The 27,889-nt window shown below is 37.9% G+C and overlaps 1 protein-coding gene across 6 annotated transcripts in view; it reads right to left on the bottom strand.

Annotated features, from left to right (window-relative positions):
* Positions 1–27,889, bottom strand: part of snx13 (sorting nexin 13) — a 234,419-nt gene that overhangs the window by 43,970 nt on the left and 162,560 nt on the right. For 3 of the 6 annotated variants that reach the window (XM_087987099.1, XM_087987100.1, XM_087987101.1), the window contains exons 17-26: positions 24,896–24,965; positions 23,018–23,193; positions 18,569–18,676; positions 17,972–18,082; positions 11,514–11,663; positions 7,460–7,525; positions 6,769–6,914; positions 5,585–5,653; positions 5,387–5,499; positions 4,068–4,158 (exon numbers count right to left, since the gene is read on the bottom strand). In XM_087987099.1, the coding sequence (XP_087843225.1) occupies positions 4,068–4,158; positions 5,387–5,499; positions 5,585–5,653; positions 6,769–6,914; positions 7,460–7,525; positions 11,514–11,663; positions 17,972–18,082; positions 18,569–18,676; positions 23,018–23,193; positions 24,896–24,965 (1,100 nt within the window). Of the gene's footprint in view, positions 1–3,398; positions 4,159–5,386; positions 5,500–5,584; positions 5,654–6,768; positions 6,915–7,459; positions 7,526–11,513; positions 11,664–17,971; positions 18,083–18,568; positions 18,677–23,017; positions 23,194–24,895; positions 24,966–27,889 lie in introns of those variants that run through there. The other 3 variants (XM_087987096.1, XM_087987098.1, XM_087987097.1) reach the window with 2 other exon arrangements.

Below are 27,889 nucleotides of genomic sequence, written 5' to 3'. Positions count from 1 at the left end.
ACACTTTACCCATCCTGGTTACATCACATCTAAATCTCCAATGTACACTGTCGGCCCAAAGCCTGTCATTGCCCAATAGGGAACATCGTATAAATGCAAGCAATTGGATAGGTCCAAAGATGAGATTTTGTTTACAGAAAGCAAATATGAACACAGACAAAACTGTGGCATTGTAACCAACAAATATTTAACAGTCCATGATGGTCTGTTGCACCCAGCTCTCACCTACTAAATGTGGGTGCCAAAGAACTAATGTAAAACTAAAGATGCTGGATATATGAGGGGGGAAAAAAACAAAATGGAAATTGCTACAGAAACTCATCAGGTCTAAGCAGGACCTCTCATTTATTTGTTATGCTTGCAGAGTGACGGTACTTAGGAATCTGGTGCTAGTTAAAAGCAATTGGCACCATGTCAGTGATGCTTGAATTTGGGCATCTCCACAAAGTTCAAATTAACAGCAAGAACATTACAAAAGGGCAATGCTGGCCAAAGGTGAACCATTATTCATGCAGCTTCCAAGGATGCTGTGTGAACACATACCATCGCTTCATCACCTTTCTGTAACAATAGCCTGTATCTTTGCAGTGAGAAGCTGAATGTTTGAGAGAGTCTAGGATAGGAGACATGGAGTACAGCAGGCACTTCGTTTTGAAGAACACGTGGCTGCTTAGCTGGCACGGCACCTTCAAGTTACTGGGCTTGCCAACCATGAAGGTGGATGAAGAGAAAATAAGGTTAATGTTTTGAGTTCTAAAGAATAGTCACTGGAATTGAAATGTCAATGTTCACAGGTGCTGCCAGACCTGCTGAGTTTCTCTATCAATTTCTGTTCTTTGTTAGTCAAAGATGCCCTGTGTGGTTTGTCAGGCCTGATGCAGCTGAGCTCCATCATGGACAAGGAGAGATGCATAATTGGAAGCTCCCATTTCCCCAGTTCCTCAAAATTCAACACATCGCCTCATTGTCTGCTTCAATTGTGCAGAGTACAGTACAGCAGGATAATGTGGCACATATAGTTTAAACTGTCCCCACCCATCTGAACAGAAGAACCATATATTAAACAACCCCTATCATCTATCCCATCACTGCGCTGGTCAACACATCCATCGGGGGTTATGCAATGGTATCACAGTAGGTAGCTCTTGTCCCCCAGTAACTATCTGTAAGACATCTGGACCCTCAAACTCAGCAGGTAAATGAGTGCTCCAGGATGTAGGAATTGTGGCAGCTGCCAGAATAGTCAACACATACCTCCAGGAAATGAGCACAGATCACCTACTCATGAATCCAACGAGCGCCTCCCTGTTGATGAATTCTGCAGCGTTGAAACAGTGCCCTCTCAGTGCCATGTGCACAATCAATGACATTCTGCACTTGGGGAACCAAGTTGTTTCTGAATCCTACTGCCCAGCTGCAGCATCAACCTTGTCAATGGGAAATGGACGAGTCTGATCTTGAACAGATAGTATCAGTCACTATCCTGATGGATTCGTGGGTGCATGACTGAGAGATCCCACACAGTTCATCCACTGCACCCTGGAAGGAGTCGTTCTCATAGATTTTCAGAGATTATCACCTTCACAGCCACCAGAAGAATAGCCTCCCACTCCTGCAGCCCTCAGGTCCTGCTTCAGTAACCAGCATGGCTCCAGCATGTCCTGGGCCATTCACAGCCCCACTCACCCCCAGGAAATGGAGCTGAGACCAAAAGTCTCTCGGCCTCCTGAGAGGCACTGTGGCTGTGACCTATCTTCAAGCTGGGTGTTACTGTTCCTGAGTTTGGCATCAACCCTGGTCCTCTGGCATCCATCTTTGCCTTCTTTAAAAAACAGCCATTGTGATGACTAGCAGCTGGGTGTAGGACTTCTGGTGGAAATGACCAACACTGGAAACAGAAGATTATTAGATCTCAGAAGAGGAATCAGTACCAAACCCTGTAAACAAGCACACTTCACCTCATAGTGAGGCATGCTGCAGCCTGCCAACAAGGGACATATCTCCATCAACCTCCACTTTCAGGCTTAGCACACCCAGCAACTTGAAGATGCCATGCCATTAAGCAGCCAGCATGTATTCAAAACAGTATCTGCTGCACTCCAAGTCTGTCCTTTCAGAGACTCACTCAAACATTCAACTTCTCCCTACATAAGTACAGGGAACTTGATATGAATGAAACGCAAGTAAAAGTCTTAGTTCAGTTAATACTTTATTTAGTGTGATACTTTTCATCATGTGTTCTATTGAACATTTTAATAGCATAATGCAAACTCAAAAATTTAGAGTTCCTCTTCAGTCTATTAAAAACCACCAAGACATTCTGATTGACATTTGTTCTTTCAGAAATAAGAAAAATTGACAGTACAATTAGGCACACTGTTGACACTGTACAATGAAATGCACAAATTCATTAATAGCTATTTACCATGTGCTCTTAAGATCCCCCTGTAGTTTACAAGCCGTGCTCGGATGAGGAAATTTCATCCGTGACAAGTGAGTTTACAAGGAGTGACTAGACTTTTAAAACAAGTCCTTAAATAAACTAATGCATCAACAACAGAATGCACGTTGTTGGGTTAAGACGACTGTTAAACATACATTGCAAAACATTTAAAATTTTTCATTTTACAATTTATTTAAACGCACATATGCTAAAGAAATATTGCACAAAATTAAAATCTCAGTATAAAGTATGTGGATGGGGCCCATTTAAATTAATTTCCATAAAGATGTTTGCTAGAAATAAGATTTGGTAATACGCAAATTACATTTTACAGATCATAGCTTTCTGACGATTGCAGAAATGGGCACTTATTTCTGTTGAAATATTTACCATACACAAGTGAAAACCAGTATTTGGAAACAATCCGGTCGGGTTAAAATGAGAAAACTATTTTTAAACGGGACATTTAAGGCTAATTTCAAATTATATTTGCTAGAGTGGCAACATTAATCTGATCAATCCTAATCAGAGCACTCACTTGTTATCTTGAACACACCCAACTTTAAAGTACATTAAAATCTCTGTACATTAAAATTTACAATAATCTCTGGAGGCTTTACGGTTGTATGAAAATACACGGCTCAGTAACTCCTTGACTTATGGACCAAGCACAGACATGTATGCAACTAAAAAAGACTGCTTTATTCAGCTGTTTTGACATGTGCAGGCAGTGGGTGGAATATAACCTATTCTTGTGGTTCTCTCAGATCAGTGATCAAGTTTTGAGATACCAGATCAAATCCACATCAGTTAAAATACCTAGAATTCTGTTCCTAGATATTCATTTAGGCTTTTTAGGGGCATATAATTGAACACATATTTGTACTCTTTTAATGCTGTCCTTTTTAAAACCGATGCCCATCAGCCATCACATTTTCTCAAACAAAAATGTTGATTTGTGCTGAATTCATCATTTGCTTTCCAAACTGGATAAACACTAGTTCATTCAAATGCAAAATCATAATTGTGCTTTGACCTATCCTTAAGCAATACTGCTATTCCCATTACCTGTCTGAGAGATGATTCAGTGGCTGCATAATTGATTTGACGCTAACTAGACACAAGGAGACAGCTACAAGATGCAGTTCAACCATGCATCTACAGCTCTTCTATTATGAATTAATCACATTTTCTCAATGAGCTTTGAAGACATTATAATAAATATAAAACAGTTATGATACACAGGAATATTATGAGAGAAAAGTGCATTAAAAACTCAAAAACAGCAGACAAACATCATCTGAAGTAAGCCAATGAGTCATGGCTCTAGAGGCTGGCACAAAAAGATGGCATCATAACTGCAGCTGTGTATGTTTCAGAGCCCCAGAGAAACTGCTGTAACATAGATTGAACTAGGGCAGGTGCACAAGACCCAATCCATAGGGCACAGTTTTCATGCTGGAAGTGTCACCTCTTTTGAGAGGAAGCAACTTGAACTGACTGAGACTTCTGCTTGTATTTTTGCAACCGCTGTGATCGTGAATGCAATTTGATGAAGAGCTCACGAAATTTGTATTGGGGAAAAAGCGTTTCAAGGAAGCCTTCTAGAAACACATAGACCAACCTTCGGTTTAACTGGTTATACTGGAACATCTCAAAGACTCGTAAAATGCCTTTCCGTGTTGTTTCAGCACCAATGATATGTTTTAGTTCATCTGAAAAGAACACACCAAAGTTAAAGTCGTCTCAAAGAAGTAGTACAAGAGGATAAAATTTTAAATATTTATATTAGCGAGATCTTTTAAACATGTCACTCTTGCAACCCATTACATGTTGAATTAAAACTAGAACTTGGGGGAAAAACAATCTCACTGCATATCAAGAAATATTGATGCTGGGTGACATTCTCCTTTTATTTCTACAAAGTGTCCAGAAGTAGTTTTACATTACACCTTTACTAAACCAGATGCAGGATGCATCTCCCATCCTCTGCAATCCTGGCGTGGTGCATTTTCTGCCCAGATATGGAGGTTGATGACTGAATAGTATTGTGGATTGGTTCTCTATCCTTAATCTCTGGATTCTAATTCATTTCAGAAATTTGGAAAAGTTTCCTTTTCATTGTTATATTTCAATGAAATTTATGGATACTCAACACAGCATCTGAGTTTAATGGCTTCGTTTCAAATTTGGCACTTACATTTAAAGAGCCACACAACATCTCCTCTTCTTCAGGCAGCTGAGCAAATTTGGCATGACAGCGAATACCCTTACTAACTTATATCGGTGTGGCATTGAGAGCATGCTGTCTGGATGTATCACTACCTGGTATGGCAACTGTACCATTCAAGATAGGAGACGGTTACTGAGAGTGGTGAACTAGGCCCAGACAATCACAAAGGGCAACCTCCCATCTATAGAATCTATCTACCAGGCCCATTGTCAAGGAAAGGTTGCCAGCATTCTCACCCTGGGAATGCTTTTCTACAACCTCTACCATCGGAGAGAAGATACAGAGACCTGAACACACGCACCAGCCAGTTTCGTAACAGTTTCTACCCAGTTAGAATACTAAATGGTCTCACAAACTCTTAACAGTCGACTATACCTGTGTTTTTGTTTTTGCTACTGTTTACCTATTATTTACTATCTATGCTACTTAACTATGTGAGCTGCCTGTACTGCTCGCAAGGCAAAGCTTTCCACTGTGCCTTGGTACACATGACAATAAATTCAATTCAAGGGGTGATATGAGAAACAGAAAAATCCCACTGCGCATTTGATGTAGAGGACTAAGCAGAATTTAGTAGCCTAACAATTACATCTCTATTGGCGAATGAACTAGTGTTACGTTCCAATAAATGCTCATTTATTTTAATCGGAATCATAAAACAATAACACAAATAGAAGATATATTTAGAATTAAGAATGAATGTTGCTTACCTGGCATAATCACCAGCATCTTAGTCTTAGCTGCCACCCTTGAGCGCATTCTTATAGCCTTTTCCCTGCGTGGTGCACTTTCTGCTAAGATACCATTAGGCCAGAATGAATCTCTGTCAACAAAAATTACAAATTATTTTAAACTAACAAAAAATAAATTCATGAAGCATGTATAACTTTATTTTTTAAGTTGGTTACCTGAATCGTTTTACAGTTTCTGCAACTTGCTCTGGCGAAGTCATCCAATCAACATGGTCCACAATTTTTCTAGAAGTGAAAAAGTATTAGAATTGAATGCAAAACTTGACAAGTTCACAAAGATACATTTCAGAATATCTATTCAATACTGCCCTCAAAATGAAGTTCATCTTGTGATGCCCCTTTAAGAACTAAGTTGATTTCTGGAAAAGCACCTTGCTTCCAGTACTTGAATATGTGATCAAGTCACCGCAAAAATAAACTTTCGATAAAGAATCAACAAATTTATTAAAGAGGAGAGTAGATTGTGTACGTGCTTTGGTTTCAAGTGCAATTTCAGAACAAGCCGAGTGTCAACCCGAGATCAGGAGAAATTCTCTGTGTTGGCTAAATGAACAGCAGGAAGTTCTTGAATGAGGAGACAATAAACAAGATGCTAGCGAGGCCTTTTCTGATTTGAGATGTCTACAATCATGGAATGGTGAATGGAGTAGATCTGAAAAGGACAACCCTGCTGGAAGAAAGTAGAAATCTCAACTCACATACGTATCTATGAATCAGCAATCAGGCCAAATGGTTAATCTTCAAGCTTCTAAGTAATGGATTTGAGTTTTTAAAGAGGCATAAGTAAAGCAAGAATTGAAAGAATTAAGTAATAATGTGTAACTTTGCTCTTTGCACTTTTAATATAATGTAACTGACTATTTAGGATACAGTGCAATTTGTTTGCTGTTGTAGTAGAATTATTTTGTTTTAAATTTCAAACCTTATGGCTTACTACTTTTAGTATGCTTGTGGATTTTCAGACTCTTAAAACTAAGTATATTACTGTCTCTACTGAGATCATAACAATACCTGGATAGCCTCTTTCAGTAAGATGGGAGACACACAAATGTGACAAGTTGTAAATATCATCAACAAGTTGAAATTTTCTCTATCTTGAGCAAGTTTTCAGGTTGGTACAGATAATGTTATTTCTGGCTGTAAAGCAGTTACATACTTTTACTGGAAGATACTCCAGCACCCCAGCTCAGAATGGATACAACTTTCTGCAAATGGAACTAACGTATTTGCATTTCCGTTTTAGTTCATATCACAAGACACTAAATTAATGGCAAACTTAAGATTATAACATATTTTATAATGAAAGATGTATTAATTTGGACAGCTTATTTTAATCAAACCTGTTGATTGTGTCCCCATAAGTTGCTCGGATAAGCTGCTGAAGTAAGTTTTTGATATTTCTTCTTAACCAGTGATTTTTATCTTTTAAATCAAATACTTCATCCATGAGAAGCAGCATAACTCGGAGAGGAATGTTGTCATCAACCTGTATCAGGAAATAATAAATGTAATTATAAATGAAAAATTATATACAAGCCTTTTGGCATTAAAATTAACTTAGTCACTACGCAAAGCCAAAATGGAAATTTGATGGTTCTCTAATTTTAACATGGGCAACAGCATTCAATTCTTAATATCCATATTTTCCTAGAATGTAGAAGTGTTACTTGAGAAGCTGTCTACCCCACTAAGGCTGAATAAAGTTTTCACAGGACACACTAATCGCAACAAGTCATTAGGAGAGAAGAACAGAAACATTCTTCAAGACATAATTTTCCCATCTTAATAACAAAAACAAAATCCAAAACCTATTAAGGAATCTTATCAGAACTCAATGGACCCGAGTGGATTATTCAGCAGCAAAGCTACATTAAAAGCAATACTTTAGCAACAGAAATAAAAAGAAAAATCAGTCACTCTCAAATACAAAGCAATATATTTCAAAGTGAAAAAGCAATAGCAAGTGTTAATAAAAAAAAACCTCAGCATCTGCTGATTTCCAACACTCAAACATTTAAAAAAGTAACTCACATTATCATCCAACTGGGCAGAAACACGAACATGTTCACTATCTTCTTCTGGCTTCAGTGGAGGAACCTGCATCAAACGTTGGACAAGTCTGTTAATATTATTTGCAATACAAACACAAAAAAGGTGTGAAATTGAGAAAAAGAAATCTTTGAACTGACAATATTTTCCACCAACATGCATTGTTTGATGTAAGAAATCTGCTCCATTCTTAGAACTGTCTGCCACTAAGATGTTAACAATTTTCCAGTTCTGGTTTCTTTTATATTCCTAATTTTAAATTGCTTAAATATTGTTTGGTCTTCAGTTTTGGCCTGAAAGTTTTCAAATCCCATTCCAAAAAGTTTTCAACAAAATTATATTAATTAAAGAGAGAAATTCAGCTGAAAGATCCATCAGTAACTTACTAGGAAAACAAAGGCAAGTATTAAATTTGTTATGAAAAACAATAGTAAACATGAAGTTTGAGAGGAGTTTTAGAAACCTAAATGTGACAAAACCATTAATAAAAACATTTAAAACAGAGTAAATTAGTCATAAATATAAAGAAAACTGCATGACTAAAACTTACAGACAGAGACAGGAGGAATTATCATGGACATTGAGGAAATGGCAGAGGAATTTAACAAATATTTGTCTTTACAGCAGGAGATAGAGCAGCAGCAAAGCAGGGGGTTAGGGAGTGAAAGGAAGAGAGGCAACTTGAGTGACAAAGTTAATAAAGTAATTAATAGCAGCAGAGAAAATATATTGGAGAAACTAAAGGGACAAAAAGCCGATAAAATCCTACACATTGACAGTCTAACTCTAGCACCCTAAACCTGGTGGCTAGAGGGAAAATGTATGTTCTGATTGTAATTCTCTAAAGCTCTTTAGATTGCAGAATTGTCTGAGTGCACTGGAAGTTTGCAAATATAAATGTTCAAGAAAAAAGTGAGGAAAAGAACAGGGAACTATAGAGCAAAAGGAAAATATAACACAGAATAGAAATCTGAAGTAAAATACTGAAAATACTCAGTAGGTCTAGCAGCATTGATGGAAATTTTCAGATAGCAGGCTGAAATAGCAGGTCTATAGGGGAAAATCTGTTTGAGAATCTCAGGAAGGAAATAAAAGTGAGGTGTTTGTGGATGGTGACTACGTGCTGTAAAACAATGGAGAGAAGACCCCCAGAGTTGATGAGATTAGTTCTGGAAAGAAAATAACTTGCTGTTGAGTAGTAATTTTGAAATAGATACACAGGCATGTGATAGCTCTCCAGAGATGCCAACATACCACTGAAATATAAACCAGTTTATATGGCACCAAACTTTATTGCAGAAAAATGCTGGATAGACATGGTAGAGGCTCTGAGGTCCTTTCCATCAATTGACCAAGAATCATTTGCACTCTCACATGGGATTGGGATGTACTGAAAAAGTTTACAGGTTGATATTTAACATGTTTGGTCACCTTGGCCATTGAGAGTTAGGATGAGACCTGAGATGAAGCCCCTGGCTCAAAGGCTAGGATGCTACCCACTGTGCTACATGACGTCACATGAAGAGAGAGAGAGACTGCTTAAGTTACTGGACAACAATGTGGCAGGTGAAAAGCATGACATTATCCACTTTGCTAGTAAGATTAGAAAAACACTTTATACTAGTACGTTAGTATAATAGCATACTAGTATGAAAATGCCTGATCTTGGAAGCTATGCAGGCTCTTGTGGAGTTAATACTTGGATAGAAGACTGCCAGGTATAATCGGCTTCTTTGCCGTTCAGAATTTGAAAATGGCATCAGAAACCAAACCCTCCCCTCGGGATTCTGCACCCTTCAACTTGAGCTGAGTAAATTATTTTTGAGCCTTTCAAAAATGGCACACAAAGCGGTTCCCTATATGGACTGCTACTGAATGCTCTCTACTGCCTTGGCTCTGTCCACCGGCCAGACTTTCTACCACCTGTCAGCAGAGACCTGCAGTGAAGGATACTTTATGAGGGGGGGTCCTCCTCCTTTCCATAGATGATCTAGGACAGAAAGCGTTGCAGCTCCATCAAATAAAAAATTAAGTATATTCATATTTGGGAGGACACATATTTTTTGTGACCTAGAAGAGTCAGTTTCCGATGTTTACTTTGAAAGTTTTTGTTTGCAACCTCTATTTATTGTTTTTTTTACAAAAGCTGTTTTTAGACTTTTGGTTATAATTCAGCCCATGCTCCTAATTTATGGGAAATCTGTATGGAGGGGCCAGGCAGAACACTTGATCATCTCATGGACCTGGTCCTGGCCAAGAAGACTATCAATTGGTCCAGGCAGCAGGCCATGTAGAGGTTTCTAACACCTGACTATTTGGCTTTCTTCCATGGTTACATCTATACTAGGGTGCCCATGGAGAGGGCGTGCGCAGAGTCCACTGGCATAATAGACCATCAGGTACTAGTGGCCACTGCAGGAGGTGGGGTGCATTATCACTCCCATCAGCGATATTCTGATTTAATGTTGGTACATTTCCATTTTAGGTTTGTCTTAATTACTTGATTTTTTTTTGTTACAAGTACATCGAGAAGCCTAAAGGGATGTTGGCCCTATTTATGGGAGTAGGAGTATAGAGTAAGTAAGTTTCACTGCAACAGTACAATGTGCTGGTAAGACCACATCTGGTGTATTATGCCCAGGTTTGGCTCCCTTCAGTGAAGGCTGTTCAGAGAAGGTTCACTCGGATGATCCAGTGTCTGGAAGGAAATGTATTATGAGCAAAGGCTTAACAGGTTGGGATTCTGTTCAGTGGAGTAAAGAAGAATGATTGAAACATATAGATTCTTAAGGGGCATAACTGGGTGAACATTGAGAGAATAGTTCCTCTCATGGGAGAGTCTAGGACCAGAGAGCACAGTATTAGAATACATTTAGGGCAGAGATGAGGTGGAACTTCCTCTCTCAGAGGGTTGAGTGTCTTTGGAACTCCTTGACCTAAAGAGCTGAAGGGACAGAATCTTTGTGTACATTTAGATTGATTCTTGAGCAGTAGAGGATTCAAAGATTACAGGGAAAACACAGGAAAGTGGACATGAGGAATGTCAGATCTATATGGTCCTATTCAATGACGAAGCAGGCTTGAGGAGCTGGATATTGGCCTACCTCATTCCTAGTTCTTTTGAAAGATTTAGGTGTACTCATTCTAGGAATCCAAAATTAACATGTAGGTACGTAAACAATAAGGAAAGCAAACAGGAAGATAGCTTCTTTTGGCAATGAGGACTTGAGTGCAGGAATAAGGAAAGATTGCTACAATTGTGTAAGACATTGGTGATGACACACCTGGAACCCTGCACACAGATTTGGTTTTCATATATATGAAAGGGTACACTTGCCTTGGAGACAATACAAAGACACTTCATTAGAAAGGATCTTGGAATGAGGGTATTCTCTTAAGATGAGAGGCCAAGTAAATTGTGCTTATGGGTGCTGCAATTGATTTGTGATGCACAAGATTCTGAAGACACTTGACAAGATAGACAGTGAGATTGTTGCTCCTCGATGGCAAGTTCAGAAAACAGGGGCATGATCTCAGAATAAAGAACAGAGTTCAAACATTTCTTTGTGAACCTCTGGAATCCCCAACCATAGATGGTTGTGCTCAGTACTCCAGGTGTGGTCTCACTAGCACCTTCTATAGTTGCACTAAGAGTTCCCTACACTAATACTCCAACCACCTTGAAATAAGGACCAACATTCATCTGGTGAATATATTTGAGGTTGGGCCAGAAATTATTTATCTTTCAGGGAATCAAGGGATTTGGGAGTTTACAAGAAAGTGATGATGAAAATGGTCAGCCATATTCATATTGAATGGCAGAACATACTTAAGGGGCCATATGGTCACCTCTTGTTTTTCTCTATTTTTTTTCTTATTAGCCTCTCTATCTCTAATTATCTTTTCTCCTTTATGACACTTGAGGCCTACCTTTCACCACTCTAATCTAATTTTGTTTTGTTTGATAATGCCATATACCAGCATGTGTTGTTATATTAAGGTGTTATAAAAATTCAAATTTTTGTTTTTAGAATACCTTCAAAAACGTATGCTTAAGTTCATGTCCCAACTTATCCATATTGTCTGATACTTTTGTCATTCCTTCTGCAAGACTGTCTGGAATTGACTTTACAACATTTGAAACATTTCTCATCGAGTTACGCAGTGGATTTACAAGCGTGTCCATCTGCAAAACACAAACAAGATGCAGTACATGTATTAGAACCTGCCAAATAGGCATAACTCATTAAATAAACTCTCTACAGATTGAAATGCATTTCTGGATGATTAGAAAGGCATTTTTCTTTCAGAAAATATTAAGTTTTAACCAATCAATATTAGGAAGGTAACATTGTAGAAAATCTCTAACTGTAAAATTCTTTGAGCCTATATCTTCCTCTCCATAAAGTTTTTGGCAATGCTAATTAGAAGTGAGACTCTGCATTTCAGACACATATCAGGTCAAAACGCAACAATCTCTCTCTAAACTGGACATATCCAGAATTCTGGAATCTGTTTTTGGCCAGACTAATATTAAGTGGTAGCAATTGGCAGTGGATTGGCAGCTACAGAAGAGGACAGATTTGTGGCATTGACAAAGTTTAACAAATCTGGGAATCAAAACAGTATACAAGCAATCCATTGGATTTTTTTTTTCTTTTAACTTTATGCGCTGTTGACTGTATATGGACTATAACGGTATATTGAATAGACTAGAGCTGAAAATGTGTTGCTGGAAAAGCGCAGCAGGTCAGGCAGCATCCAGGGAACAGGAGAATCGACGTTTCAGGCATAAGCCCTTCTTCAGTCTATTGAATAGACTATGCAATCTTGGTATTCTGATGACATTTCAAAGAAATTACATTGAGATGGTAAACTGACATTTTCCCCTTCTGGAACGTGGTTTTACAGTACAAGAAGGAAAAATGTAATACAGATCCAAGCAAAGATAGCTATTTAACAATCTGAAGCAGAAGTTAAAGCACAGCACAATCAACAAGTCCAGCACTTTTCAACCGACCAGATATCCCAACCCAATCTAGTCCCACCTGCCAGCACCCGGCCCATATCCCTCCAAACCCTTCCTATTCATAGACCCATCCAAATGCCTCTTAAATGTTGCAATTGTACCAGCCTCCACCACTTCCTCTGGCAGCTCATTCTATACCCGTACCACTCTCTGTGTGAAAAAGTTTCCCCTTAGGTTTTTTTTATATCTTTCCCCTCTCACCCTAAACCTATGCCCTCTAGTTCTGGACTCCCCGACCCCAGGGAAAAGACTTTGCCTATTTACCCTATCCATGCTCCTCATAATTTTGTAAACATCTATAAGGTCACCCCTCAGCCTCCGACGCTCCAGGGAAAACAGCCCCAGTCTGTTCAGCCTCTCCCAATAGCTCAAATCCTCCAAGCCTGGCAATATTATTGTAAATCTTTTCTGAACCCTTTCAAATTTCACAACATCCTTCTGATAGGAAAGAGACCAGAATTGCACACAATATTCCAATAGCGGCCTAACCAATGTCCTGTACAGCCGCAACATGACCTACCAACTCCTGTACTCAATACTCTGACCAATAAAAGAAAGCATACCAAACACCTTCTTCATTATCCTATCTATGTGCGACACCACTTTCAAGGAGCTATGAACCTGCACTCCAAGGTCTCTTTGTTCAGCAACAGTCCCTAGGACCTTACCATTAAGTGTACAAGTCCTGCTAAGATTCGCTTTCCCAAAATGCAGCAGCTTGCATTTATATGAATTAAATTCCATCTCCCACTTCTCAGCCCATTGGCCCATCTGGTCAAGATCCTGTTGTAATCTGGGGTAACCCACTTCGCTGTCCACTACATCTCCAATTTTGGTGTCATCTGCAAACTTACTAACTGTAGCTCTTATGCTCACATCCAAGTCATTTATGTAAATGACAAAAAGTAGAGGACCCAGCACTGATCTTTGTGGCACTCCACTGGTCACAGGCCTCCAGACTGAAAAACAACCCTCCACCATCACCCTCTGTCTTCTACCTTTATGCCAGTTCTGTATCCAAATGGCTAGTTCGCACTGTATTCCATGAGATCTAACATTGTTAATCAGCCTCCCATGGGGAACCTTGTCGAACGCCTTACTGAAGTCCACATAGATCACATCTACTGCTCTGCCCTTATCAATCCTCTTTGTTACTTCTTCAAAAACTCAATCAAGTTTGGGAGACATGATTTCCCATGCACAAAGTTGACAATCCCTAATCAGTCCTTGCCTTTCCAAATACATGTACACCCTGTCCCTCAGTAGTCCCTCCAACAACTTGCCCACCACCGAGGTCAGGCTCACTGGTCTATGGTTCCCTGGCTTGTCCTTACCACCCTTTTTAAACAGTGGCACCACGTTTGCCAACCTCCAGTCTTCCGGCACCCCACCTGTGATAATCGATGACACAAATATCTCAGCAAGAGGCCCAGCAATCACTTCTCTAACTTCCTATAGAGTTCTTGGGTACACCTGATCAGGTCCTGGGGATTTATCCACCTTTACCCGTTTCAAGACATCCAGCATTTCCTCCTCTGTAATCTGGACATTTTGCAAGATGTCACCATCTATTTTCCTACAGTCTATATCTTCCATATCCTTTTCCACAGCAGATACTGATGCAAAATACTCATTTAGTATCTCCCCCATTTTCTGCGGCTTCACACAAAGGCCTCCTTATGATCTTTGAGGGGCCCTATTCTCTCCCTAGTTACCCTTTTGTCCTTAATGTATTTATAAGAGCCCTTTGGATTCTCCTTAATTCTACTTGCCAAAGCTATCTTTTGTCCCCTTTTTGGCCTCCTGATTTCCCTCTTAAGTATACTCCTACTGCCTTTATATTCTTCTAAGGATTCACTCGATCTATCCCGTCTATACCTGACATATGCTTTCTTCTTTTTTCTTAACCAAACCCTCAATTTCTTCGTCATCCAGCATTCTCTATACCTACCAGTCTTTCCTTTCACTCTGACAGGAATATACTTTCGCTGGATTCTCGTTATCTCATTTCTGAAGACTTCCCATTTTCCAGCTGTCCCTTTACTTGCGAACATCTGCCCCCAATTGAGTTTGCAATTGAATTCAACAATTTAAAAAAATCTGGAATTTACAGTCTAATGAATTCATTGTGATTGTTGAAAACATCCACCTGGTTCACTAATGTCCTTTAGGGAGGGAAGCTGCCATGCTTATTTGGTCTGGCCAACATGTGACTCCAGTCAGACAGTATGGTTAAGAAACTGCCCTCTGGGCAATAAATGCTGGCCTGGCCAGACATGCTCTCATCCCATGAATGAATTTAAAAAAAAACAAGGTTGGCATCTTGAAGACTTAGATCGTAAAGTATTCTACAACTGATATTTACTTGCGGAGCACAACAGAAGACAATCAGTTACACTGTTCAAGTCCAAGCACATTAACTTTATTCAAAAGCTGATGGAACTCAGTTTTCTTTAAACATTACTCAAATGGAAGTACCAGTTAACTGCTTAATTTTTAAACGTTTACGGTGGATATAAAAGTTGCCATTCTGGATCAATCTTAAACCCAAGCAGAATAAGCCTTTAGGTGATGCCCAAATGATATCTCGAGCCCAACTAGTTTTTAATACTAAGGAGACACATCAAGTCCTTACTCCAAATTATATGTATGTTATCTATACAATGTTTATAATGTAAATTCACCATAAAACAATACAAAGCCATTTTAAATGGGCAGCATTTAAATATGATAAACACAAACCTGTAAAATCTTGTGGTACTATGGTACTGTCCCTATGTCTGGGTCAGAAGTTTCAGGATCCAGTCCCACCTGCTATGAATGTATGTTATGACATATCTAAACAGGTGGATTAATAATAATTTACACCAAAACTCAGGTGTTGTATCAGTATAACCACTGAGGTACAAAGATAGAACCTTGTTGCATTTACACCAGGATCATGCCTAATCTTGATATTATCAAATGCTTGTGTTTAGTTTAACAGGCAACTGGAAAGCATTTAATCTGTATATAAATTGTATATGAATTTGATGTTCAGCTGTCCCATCAATTTGGAAAATTTAAAACTTAGTTGTCCTGTGGAGACTAGTAGGGGACAATCTTGCTCACTCCTCTAATTTCATTTTTTGTAGTCAAATACAAGTTTTGTTAATATTGAAACATTGTATGTGCTTCAAAATTAGGGTCTTCATCCAGAATGCAGACCACTTCTTCTCCTGGATGATATGGGGAGGGGGCAATGTTCAGTTAGAGGCTTGTATGGTTCATCTCACCAACTCTAAAGCAGTCTCCAAAAAAAAAACCTAGCTCTGACTGTGAAAGGTTAATGTGAGCTTTCAATGTATGGAGTATTGCAGAATCACGGCATTATTATGTTGCAGAAGGAGATCATTAGCCCAGTGCATCAGCATCAACTGTCTGTTTCCATTTAAATCATATAATGCTCTCCTGAATGTCTCAATGGAACATGCAGCCAGGTACACTTCCAGGCAGTGTTTTTGAGTACTTAACTACTCACTATGTGAACTCTATTTCTGATCTCATATTTGCTTCTTTTGAAAAATGTTAAATCTGTATCCTCTGGTTCTGAATCCTCCTCAGAGTAGCAACAATTTCTCACCATCTGCTCTGCCAAGACCTCTCATGATTTTGAAAACACTCCCAACTTTGCCAATCTGTCCTTATAATTGAAGTTTCTTACCCTGGAACCACCTGCAGTTGCGTAAACCTTTTCTGCAAACTTTCCAATGTGTCCACATCCTTTCTACAGTGTGGTGCCAGAACTGTACACAATATTTCAACTGAGGTCGAACTAATGCCTTCCACAAGTTGGACATAATCTCCCTATTCTTAAACATTATGCCTCTACTAATGAAGGCTAGAATCCTTTCTTAACTACTCTTTTTTTGTTCTGTCACCTCTAATGACTTATGCCTGTAATGCCCTTTAGAAAAATGTTCTTCATTTTGTACTGTCTCCCCCTCTTGATACCAAAATGTATCAACTTGCACTTCTCAGCACTGAACTCCATCTGCCACCCATCTGTCCACTCCACAAGCGTGCCAATGTCCTTTTAAGTTTTATACTATCCATTTCATAGTTCATAATGCTCCAACACACTGTAGCATCTGTAAATTTTGAACCTGTCCTCTGCACACCAAGATCTGTACCATCAATATATTTCAGAAAATGCAAGGGTTCTAATACTATTCCCTGGAGAATTCCACTTCAAACATTTTGCTTAAGCCTGAAAATACCTGTTAACTATCACTCTATTTCTGATACAACTGTCCCTTTTCTCTCCATGAGCTATACCTTTCATCCCATGCCCATTATCTAGTACTGTACAGGTCGTTCTGATATAACGCACATTTTGTTAATTCACTATAACGCGGTTGACAAACTGGAGACACTATTTCTAAAACTCAAACTTTCAAAGTGTGTAGTGGTTATAATGCAATTCTGGTCCCATTAGTTTAAATAGTGCTGCTATAATGTGATTTTCTTACATGGGACTGCACGAGTATGGAACTACCGTGTTATAGTGGAACTGACTGCATTTAATACCATTTGGAAATCCACACACACCATATCAACATCATCACCCTCACCAATCCTCTACTAGCTCTTCAAAAAACTCCAGCAAGTTGGTTAGAAACAATTTTTTGTCAACAAATGCATGCTGGCTCTTCCAGATTAACCCATTTTCTTTCTATGTAACTACTAGCCCAAATATTTGTTCCTAAAAAAAAAACAAATTACTGCGGATGCTGGAATCTGAAACCAAAAGAGAAAATGCTGGAAAATCTCAGCAGATCTGGCAGCATGCTGAGATTTTCCAGCATTTTCTCTTTTGATTTGTTCCTAAAAGTTTTCCTACCACTGAAGTTAAGCTGACTGATCTGTAATTGCCAGGTTTATCTGTTTAACAACATTTGTATTTATTCCTGGTGCAGTCCCTTGGTGTCAGTTTTCATGTAATGGCAGATGGTGATTATTCCCAATAAAAGGCTACCTCAAAATTCCAGAAACCAAGTGCAATTACTGTACTGACATTTTTCAGTAGATTCCATGAGCATAGGTTCCTGGAAAAAGCCTCTCTCCTCATCACTATGGATTTGAGGCCAACATGATTGAAACATTAATAGCTTTTGACATTAAAGTGGTAATTTTTCACATCAGCATTTTTGATTAGAAATGCTGCTCACTGTGATCACAAGTTGGAAATTTATACAAAACCTTAATGCAGGAATCAAGACATATATTAATTGATTCATTTTATTTAAACTGTAGAAAACAAAATATTTAAGTGCACTCATACACTTTGCACATGTCGAATATCAAAACTTTAGAAGACTTATCGAAATACAAAAATCAGATCCTTCATCGAAACAAACTACAATGTGAATTACAATTTTTAATGAGGAACATTACACACTTTAAACAATAGATGGCAGGCTTACCTTGCGAGCAAAATCTCCCTTTCCCTTGCTATAGGCTTTGTTCTCCAGAAACTCATTCACATATGGGATCAAACCTGGACAAGCTCTTATTATTTCAGGGTTGATTAACAACTAAGTTAAAACAGAAAATAATTTAATTTAAAATAACTATGCTGCAGTCATTTAATATCAGATTTATTTTGCCTAACTACTTTAATATAAACCAACACTTGGAAAGGTACATTAAAAACCATTTAAGTGGTAACAACAGGATAACTTCTAAAGTTAAACAGAGCAGGAGACCAATGCAAGCACTGGTTGACGGTTTAGGTGTGTTCATGGTTTAATATTTGTGATCTTCAAAATTTGTATCTGAACTTCGTATTAAGATTACTTTCAAGTCTCTTGCTAAATAGTTATACATACTGACTTGTTTTTCATTTTTAATCATACTTTTGTTTCTAAATTCCAAAGACTGTTTTTATTGAACACATGTTGGACATCATTGATCATTGCAATCATTTTGCTAACTGGACACAAGACGGTACAACATTGATCTAAAAGCAGCAACACCAAATTATGGCACTTTTCTAACTTTGACAACAAGCTTGAATTTACCTGTAGGTATGTATTTAGGTCTTTTTTCCGCTTTCCCAAGAAGTCTTTATCCATGTTATTAAAGGTTTTTTTCCCAGGAAGTTTGAGCAGATTTGAAAGATTTTCAAACTAAATAAAGAAAATAAATACATTTTATTTCCTATCTTATATGGTGCAGATCAAATTCAGTCTTCTAATATTTTGTACTATCTGAATAATTAGACTGGTGTTTATACTTTCACATGTTACATAATAAATCAACTGTTAATTCAACTACATTTTGCATATAAAATTAACTCCAAGAGTGAACTGTACATGGTATATTTAAACCACAGCTGTTATAATGTGTATTAATCCAGTTATTCTTGTTTCCAGGTGCTAAATTGTAAGAATGCAGCCAGATTAATATAGGGCAGAGGGTACAGCTTTTGTCAACTGGTCCTTTTCAGTGGCAGCTGTTCAATTTTTAGTCTTGCCAAGTTTCGTGCATTTCATGTGATACTTTAACATTTGCTGTTTCCCAAGCATAATTTTGAGTTCTCATGCTTGGTGACCATAGGTTTAATGGTGAAAATTTTATAAATCCTTGGACTGAGGAGTGATCACTACATTATACTCTTAAAATAAGACTTTGAGTAGGTCATGCAAGTGCAGAATTGATGCATAAGCAGACTGTTGCAAAACCAAACTGAAGTCATGACTGCTTCTAATGTTGGGGAAGGGAGTGGGGTTGTGCGAAGGAGGGAAATCAAAAAGTACCTTCCAAACATAAACTACATTTTAAAAAAATCATAACTTGTTCAGCAATTTAAATACAAATTGTTAGGGACATTGCTGTTTAATTAACAGTAACACATATTCAGAAAAAAGGTCCATGTCTGCTGTCACCACAACTACAGGGGTACTCAGGCCTGTACTGCTTGTGACCTCACTCCAAGTAATACCATGGTACTAGTGTAATGGTTTCTTTAAGATTATGTAATGTAGCACCTCTAAAATGAACGGCAAAACAAGTGACCAGTGACTTGGAGGAAGACTCAAAAACAGCCTTGGTGCCTTACCTGCCGCCACACTCCTTGGGTGAAAGGAGTGAAGAACGGAAAAGCAGCAACAACAGGCACACACTGATGGCATTAACAGCACAGACCTCATGTTGAAATGGGTTGGCAGGAAATACACCATCAAAAATGCAGTTCGATCTTTACAAAAAATTAAACAGCTTCCTTTAACATAGACCTGGTATTTTTATAACCTCAATTTCAATAACTAAATTAATCTTTTAACAGATAAATTTTAAAGTTAAGCATAACAAGCCAGGAATATGTATAATCAATGACCCAATAAAGTTATTCAAGAACAGTTTGTTAGAAATTACAAATTTACTTCCTTGATCTACATTTCTGCTAAAATATATACATACTAATTTAATTGTTTGTCCATTTGCAATACCCCCATGTTAAATGTGCAGTAGTCACACAGATCTGATTATTAAAATGTTCTTGCCACAAATGCTACCTGACAAATTGACTAATTCCAGTATTTGTTCTTTATATTCCATGCACATAAGAACATTTTAAGTTAAATCCTTTGTTCTGTAATCTGCTATATGAAAACTGAAAAATACTAGAATATTTTAAAATAAAAATACTCGCTTGTGGTTCTATGAATTCATCTCATTGATGAACATAAAAACCTGTAGTGTGAGAAAAAAAGCTGAACATTAAATGGTTGAGGTTTATGGGTTTCTGTATGCATGACAGGTTAAGACACCAAAAGGTACCGGCACAACTAGCAGGAACCTTCCAACATCCATATTTAACTTGAGTGCACCTATTATCACGAGTGAAACCCCTATGGCACAGATGGGTATGCATTTAATTATTAAAAGTCAATTTAATTTAACCCTAGATTCTGTGGCTGAGCACAATCGTTTCCCAAGCTGAATAAGCTGTGAGAACAGAAGGGAATCAGTGGGGTTCAAGAACTGTCAGGCAAGAGAAGTCTTTAGATACTGAGAAGGGATAACTATTCCTTGTTTCTATTAAAGATTATTACCCTTGAGATTGGTCTTGATACTGTACTCACACTGCTTTGCAGGAGAATTCTGCACTGGAACTTTGGAATTCTGTGCACATCCTGTTTTCATAGCAGCATGAAAGCCACTTCTACAACACTGACTGGGTCTTCAAGAGCAGCAGCATTTTCACAACCACATGCAACAGTATTTGATTTTTGCACATAGCCTATGATAACCACGGCACTTAATTTTTTTTAACATCTGGCTTAGTCCAGGGACCTCCAAGAAATACTTGCAGAATCTCAATCTGATTCCCACAAATACAGGTCCTCGGTATCCAATTCCAAAGTTGGCGCAGGCTAATATTTTTGTACATGTTGGCAATGATAACACCAGTCAGAATACAAGAAGGCCCTTCAATTATGTATTTGAACCCCTTAATGTCTCTGTTCTAAAATACTACCCAGGGCCCTACCATTAGTTGTGTCAGTCCTGTCCTTGTTTACCTCAGATTTATCCAAATTTAATGCCGTCTGCCAATCGTCAGCCCACTGACCCAGGTAAGAAGGTTGAAAAGGCAGGTAGCACGTGTGCCTGCATTGGTCAGACTTTCCAGAATTTGGAATGTCTTGTTGAGGTTACAGAAGATGTTGGTGAGGCCTCTTCTGGAGTACTCTGCGTAGATCTGGTCACTCAGTTAAAGGAAGATCTCATTTAACTGGAGAGGGTCGAGAAAAGATTTACCAAGAATGAGGGTTTTAGATATAAAAATAGACTGGAAAGGCCAGAATTCTTTCACTGGAGCTTCGGAGGTTGAGGGGTGACCTTATGGAGATTTATAAAATCATGAGGGTCACAGATATGGTGAATGACAAGAATCTTTTCTCTATGGTGGGAAAGTTCAAATCGAGAAGGAACATTGTTAAGGTGAGAGGAGAAAGATTTAAAAAGAACATGAGGAGCAACTTTTTTTGTACACAGAATGGTTCGTGTGTGGAATGCTGTCAGGGAAAGTGGTGCATGCAGGTACAGTTACAATATTTAAAAGATATTTGGATAAGTTCACGAATAGGAAAAGTTTGGAGGGATATGGGTCAAGTGCAGGCAGATGGCATTAGTTTAATTTGGGAACACGGTCGGTTGGGAACATGGCCAGCGTGGACCGGCTGGAGCGAAGGGTCTTTTTCTGTGTAGTACAACTCAATGTACGCATGTAGAAATCAAGGTATCTTCATACCACCCAGCAGTATTCAGCGACCAAAACGGATTTCACTCAATTACTGTCCAGCTGGTATGTACCCACCAAAAGATGAGATCATGGAAGATATAAAGGAAGTTGCAATGATATCATCATTCTGCACTGTCAAATTTTGTACATCATACATCTAAGCAGTATTACTGAATAGCTGTCATCAGAGGATGGAAGCTGGAACAAGCAGCTGTGAAATGAATATTACAAATCATGGGTTTTTCTTGCAGAGTTGCACCGAATATTGGATAATTCAGAAATCTAAAGTCATGGTGTTGCCATGAATATAGAATCAATTGGTTAAGTTAGAAAGTTAATCACCATCTATGCACTTACAGATGCAGGTTATGTAAATGTTGTTCAACTGTGCTAACATTGATCATTTGCGACAGCAATAAAATCCACGTTAAAGCACTCATTGCTTAAAAAGTGGTCTACATGCACTTCTAATAAATTAATGTGATGTTCTTTTGTACACATCAACTCCTAAATTCCAAACAAATGATATGCAGAGCCATGCGTGAAATTCAATCGAGAGTCAATTCAGCAAGACACAAATGTCAAAGGATTTCACAAAAGTAAGTTCTTTAATTATAAAGCCGTATTGTCATAAAATTCAAGTGACAACAGATAGTTCAACCTTTAGAAAGTGCTATGTCTGCACGATAACGTGCTTCCAAGAGGAAGTAGTCTGATTAGTCAGTCTCAGGGTCTTGCCCAAATATCCCAGTGGGGTAATATACACAAGTTTTTCCATTTTGGGACTAGTTATAATTCATGATTCAGACTATCGATATGCCTCAAAAGTATCAAACATCATGCAGAAGTTTATTTTTTGGGACTTTTTCTTTTTGCAGAACAATTTTTTAAATGGTGGTTGTGCTTGTGGGTTAGTGGAGAGAGGAATAGGAGATCGAGAAGAAAAAAAAACCATGGCTTGACAATATAAATGTTCTACACATCTGCAACCGCTGGACAATTTTATAAAATAGTATTTTCAAAATTCCTCTACTGCCTTTGAAGTTTCAAATAATTCAGCAATATTCATCAGAACAAACAAAAACGCTTTGGAGTTACAAAATTCTGCAAAACATAATTAGTGCTCTCATTGTAGCAGTGCAAATAGTACAGTCCCAAAATCTCTTATAACCAAAAGAAAATTATAAGAAACTGCTACAAAACAATTTCCAAAATACGCTTTTACCTGTTCAGTTATCCGCATGTGAAAGTCATGGAAGTCACTATAGCGGCGATAGGTCTTCCACACATCATCACTACCATCTGGATTTCTTCTCTGAACAGTGATTGCATACAGAGCATATGTCTTGCCATGGTCATTACACACTCCTGCCACAGGATATGGTTCATAGTCAGCATGGACTAGTTCACAATGAAAGAAAGGAGAGGAAAATGGGAAACAAACATGGATGAAAATGGGACAGAAACGTATTGAGTGAGGAGAAAACAAGACAGACAATAGCTTGAAAGTAATTCTGGAATGACAAATGAATGAGAGAATAAATGTTTTTGACGTGTCTTTATTTTACAGAGAAGTCAATATCAAACATTTCAATTCTGGGTCCTTTAGCACACTGTCCTTTTCACCTACCAATCTGGGAATGGAAAACAAGGTTTACTTTTCTTTAGGTTAAAATTTTGCTAGTTGGAAAAATCTTATAACTGATTTGGTTAGTTTCAGTCTGGTTTCTCCAAATTTGAACCCACAGCAGAATGTGATCTTAAACTAAATATAAAATTCTTAATTTCTTAAAAGTAGGTACAGGTTGGCTGATGTGAGAAATGGGAGATTGCACTCTGACAAAGTGATTTAGGCTAGGATAGGATTGAATAAACATCTATTTAATTGTTGGATGTACAATCTTTAACCTGGGATGGCAAGACACCGTTTCAATTTCAAATTCCCAGGACATCCTTCTATTCAAAAAGGAAATTTTCATTTCACTGAATTAGTACATAGATATTGAACAAAGTGTTTTTTTCCCCAAAATAAGTATGATGCCATATAAAACAAAAATTTATGTATTTTTTTCAGAAAACAGATATGGTTTTGGTAATGGCATTTTGTGAACAGTGTTATGATTGCGGATATCAGATCACACTGAAAATTGAATCGATAGTAAAATAACAGTTTAGAAAATAGGTACATTTGGTTAATATGGGATTCAGGATGGGATCTTTAAAATCTTTCCTTTTTAAAATTTTATATTGATACTGAAGAGGTAGACCTTTGATCATACTGTCCACCCTTTTAATGCAGGCACAGTACACTGTCTTTGCACTTCACAAAATTGTTAGAAAAATTTGATTTAAAAAGATTCAAGTAATCAAATCAACTGTAGACTAAGTAGATCCATCTCTCAGAAAAGATAGTAAAAGATGTGTAGATAGACATTAAAACAGATCATGAAAAATGAACAGAAATGTAAACATATAAAGCAGGAATGATAATTAGGAACAGGGAGAATTGTCTAATCTAATTACTGCCACATTAAAATGAACAGATCTTTTAGAACAGTACATACTTGGTAGGTCAATCAGATTACTGCACAAATTAAGCATTTTTCCTTAATGCACTTATTACTATTCATCCAACATGGAAGGAAAGTTTTTTTTCCCCTTTTAAAATTACATATTGCTGACTGCTAAATAGGGGATCTGGTTTGACAAGGAAATAATTTGTGGCTCCAGAAGAATTTTACTGACTTGTGGCAACTATAGTGAATGATTTGTTTTTACCAACTAATCCCTCAAGTGTATTCAACGAGAAAATCATAGGTAGAGACACATATCGCTATTGCTTGGTACTTTTCCTTTTTTCTAAATAAGATATTGAGACCACTGATCTTCCCTCAGTGCAAGTAAGCCTCGTTATCAAAGCAGCTTACATGACTTTGATTGAAACAGCTGTTCTGTGACATAAAGCTTCATGCATGCAACAAATGCATCTGCCATTATTTGCAATATTTCTGAAATAACTCAGTGGCTAGGTGGCATAGATACTGAAAACAATTATTCACAGAATTATGCTTTCACTCAAATTGATATTTGTAATATTACTTACCAGTGTCACTAATAGATACTTGCAGTTGCAAAGAATCTTCAGAGCTGGCATTTGAAAGATCGTCGAGAGACTACAAAATAAAAATATAATGCTTTCATTTCTCAATGTGTATTTTGATCTAAAGTCTTTGATGTAACAAAATGCACTCTCTGCATTTCACACATGTATTATAAAACAATAATTTGACACAAACCATACAAGGATATTCGGACAGATGGCCTGAAGCTTGGTCAACCAAACAAATTCTCAACCAATGATAGAGCAATTAAAACAGGGAATGCTCAAATCAGAATTAGATGAACAGAGAGCGTGGGAGTTAGTGGTGCTGAAAATAATTGGAGGATGGGAGAGGAGACGAACATAGGAGCAGGAGTAGGCCATTTAGCCCTTTGAGCCTGTACACCTTTCATTGAGATCATAGCTGATCTGTGGCCCAACTCCATATATCTGCCTCGAGACCTGATCTCTAAATACCTTTGCTTTAACAAAAATTTATCTTGGATTTAAATTTAACAACTGATTTGTTAAAGAGAGTTACATTTGTCGAAGAGAGTTACAAATCTCAACCACGCTGTGTGTGTGTAGAAGAATTTCCTATTATTTCTCCTGAATGATCTGGGTCTTATGTTTAGATTGGAATTCTATAACTTGGGTGGAAATAGTTCATCTGACCTGTTTTTTCCAGATAATATCTTGGAAACTTCGATTTGATCACCCCTCAACATTATAAATTCTGGAGAAATCAGGTCCACTTTGTATTCTCTCTCCTCATTATGTAACCCCTGAAGTCCAGGTATCATTCCTGTAAACCTATGTGGTGCTCCCTCCAAGGCCAATATATCAAAACCTCACCTCAGGGTTCAATGCAACATTGAGGCTGTCACCAGTCTAGCTTAAGCTCAGTAGTTGCCAAGGAGAAGACTGGAATTGATAGTCAGGAAACAGTACACAGCAGAGAGGAAAGACTGTATCCTCAAATTACCCAATATTTAATTGGAGGAAATTTCTGCACACCCACTACTGGACGTTGGGCAAGTAATCTGACAATTTTAATAGTCCAGCCGTTTTACAGAAATTGAGAGAAGTGGTGGTGCTGAGGTAGAGCTGAGTGGTAGCAGTTCACGTGAAAAATAATGGAATGGTTTTTGATGATGTGGCCAAACGATAGCATAGAGAAATGAAAATGGAAGGGACCAAGCATTATTCTTGAGGGAAAACTCAGATAATTTGCAGGAGCAGATAAAGTCATTGCATGTGATACTGTGGCTTCAATTAGATGGAAACTTGAAACCAAACAAGTGCAGTCCCACCCAGTTAGATGACAATGGATAAGCACTAGAAAAGGATTCAGACAGGTTGATAAGTAAGAAAAAAGAAATTTATACTTTGCAGTCATGTGATATACCACTTGTCACTTTAATATGAGCCAATCCATAACAGGGGTGGAAATCACTGGAGCAACAGTTTTCAAGGATGGGCAAGATGGAAGGCATTTTATTTCCAGGAACAGATAACAGCAGATGTTAAGAAGATAGGGACAGTAGTTGAAGAGATCAAATAAGAGTATCAGTTAACAAGGGGACGAGGAAGGGATCCTGATGATACGCAGTTGGGTGGGATTAGAGTCGTGGGAGCAGGGGATTATTCACAGAGAAGGTGATTTTAGCTGTTAGGTTGGGGAAATAGGAGAGAAACAAGCAAATTCTAAGTTGAGGCAGCGGTTGAAGTTTGACAATAATGGACTAGGTGAAGGAAGGGGAGTGGCAGAAGCAGCTGATGGTTACTATGCAAGCAGAAGAATTCCTGGAAAAACTCAGTAAGTCTGGCAGCATCTGTGGAGAGGAAGCAGAGTTACAGTGTTGGCTCTAGTGACCCTTCTTCAGAATATGAGCTTTGAAGAAAGGTCACTGGATCCAAAATGTTAACTGAGCTGAGATTTTCCAGCAATTTCTGTTTTTGCTTTTTATTTCCAGCAGCTGCAATTTTTGGGATTTTTTTTTGATTGCCACAATGGTTGACACTACTAGATGGAAGTCATTGGTTCTTTGTGCTGATTAGAGAAGGGCTTTGGGGGAGGGGGGTTGGAGGAGGAGGGAAGAGGGGCAGTGGTGGGAAGAGAAAAAAATAGCTTCTATAGAGTTTCTAATATGACTGCAGAGAAATAGTGACTAGTGTTATCTATGCCTTCCAGGATCATCCTGGAATAGTGAGCAGTTTTAACATTCAAGTGCAGGATCTGGTATATACACCTCTTGCTTCAGCTGCACTTGACACTGCCGATCTCAACAGGTTGTCTTTCATTTGCATTTAAGGCCTCATCTTTTAGACTTAAGTACATACCAGAGGAGCAATAACATAGTATAAAAGCTTTATTGGGGAGGACAGCAACATTAACTTCTATTTACACACCTTGTAACTTCATGAAAATCCAAAATCAGTTGACAGGAGTGTTAGATCAACTAAAATCAAATAGTCTATCACAAGTTTACAAACTGCACTATTTAATGAAGACAATATAGACTCAACATTTCAGCCAGGACAGTTACTGTCTAATAATCTGGATTTTTGATTATAAATCTAATCTTTCTTTCAAACATTTTGAAACAAAAATAAAATGGTCAAAGATGCAATTACACAATGCAAATTTTGAGACTTATATGTACCACATTATATATTGAGATTAGTTTGTCAAAGCTCCACACCAACAAGTAGGAATTAACCAATAACCCCAATATCACATCTTTTTGAAACATTTTCTTTCCATTTAATACTTCCCATAATTTTATTGTAAATATCAATTAATTACAATGCATATGTTTTGACATCTGCTAAGCAGCAAGGGATATAGAATGGGTTAAATTACAGAAACACACTGACATTCCATACAGCCAACGACTATTCATAGCTTGAACTGTTTTATGTCACAATGAAGCAACAGAGTGTATTATTTAAGTAGGTATCCTTTCCAGACATGGGACTGAGCCAGAATAAGCT

Source organism: Chiloscyllium plagiosum, unplaced genomic scaffold, assembly GCF_037043375.1.
Source record: "Chiloscyllium plagiosum isolate Xiang-an unplaced genomic scaffold, Cpla_swu_hap1 HiC_scaffold_5, whole genome shotgun sequence".
NCBI lineage: Eukaryota > Metazoa > Chordata > Chondrichthyes > Orectolobiformes > Hemiscylliidae > Chiloscyllium > Chiloscyllium plagiosum.
Note: the sequence above shows the minus strand (reverse complement) of the source record. Positions and strands in the feature narration are given on the sequence as shown.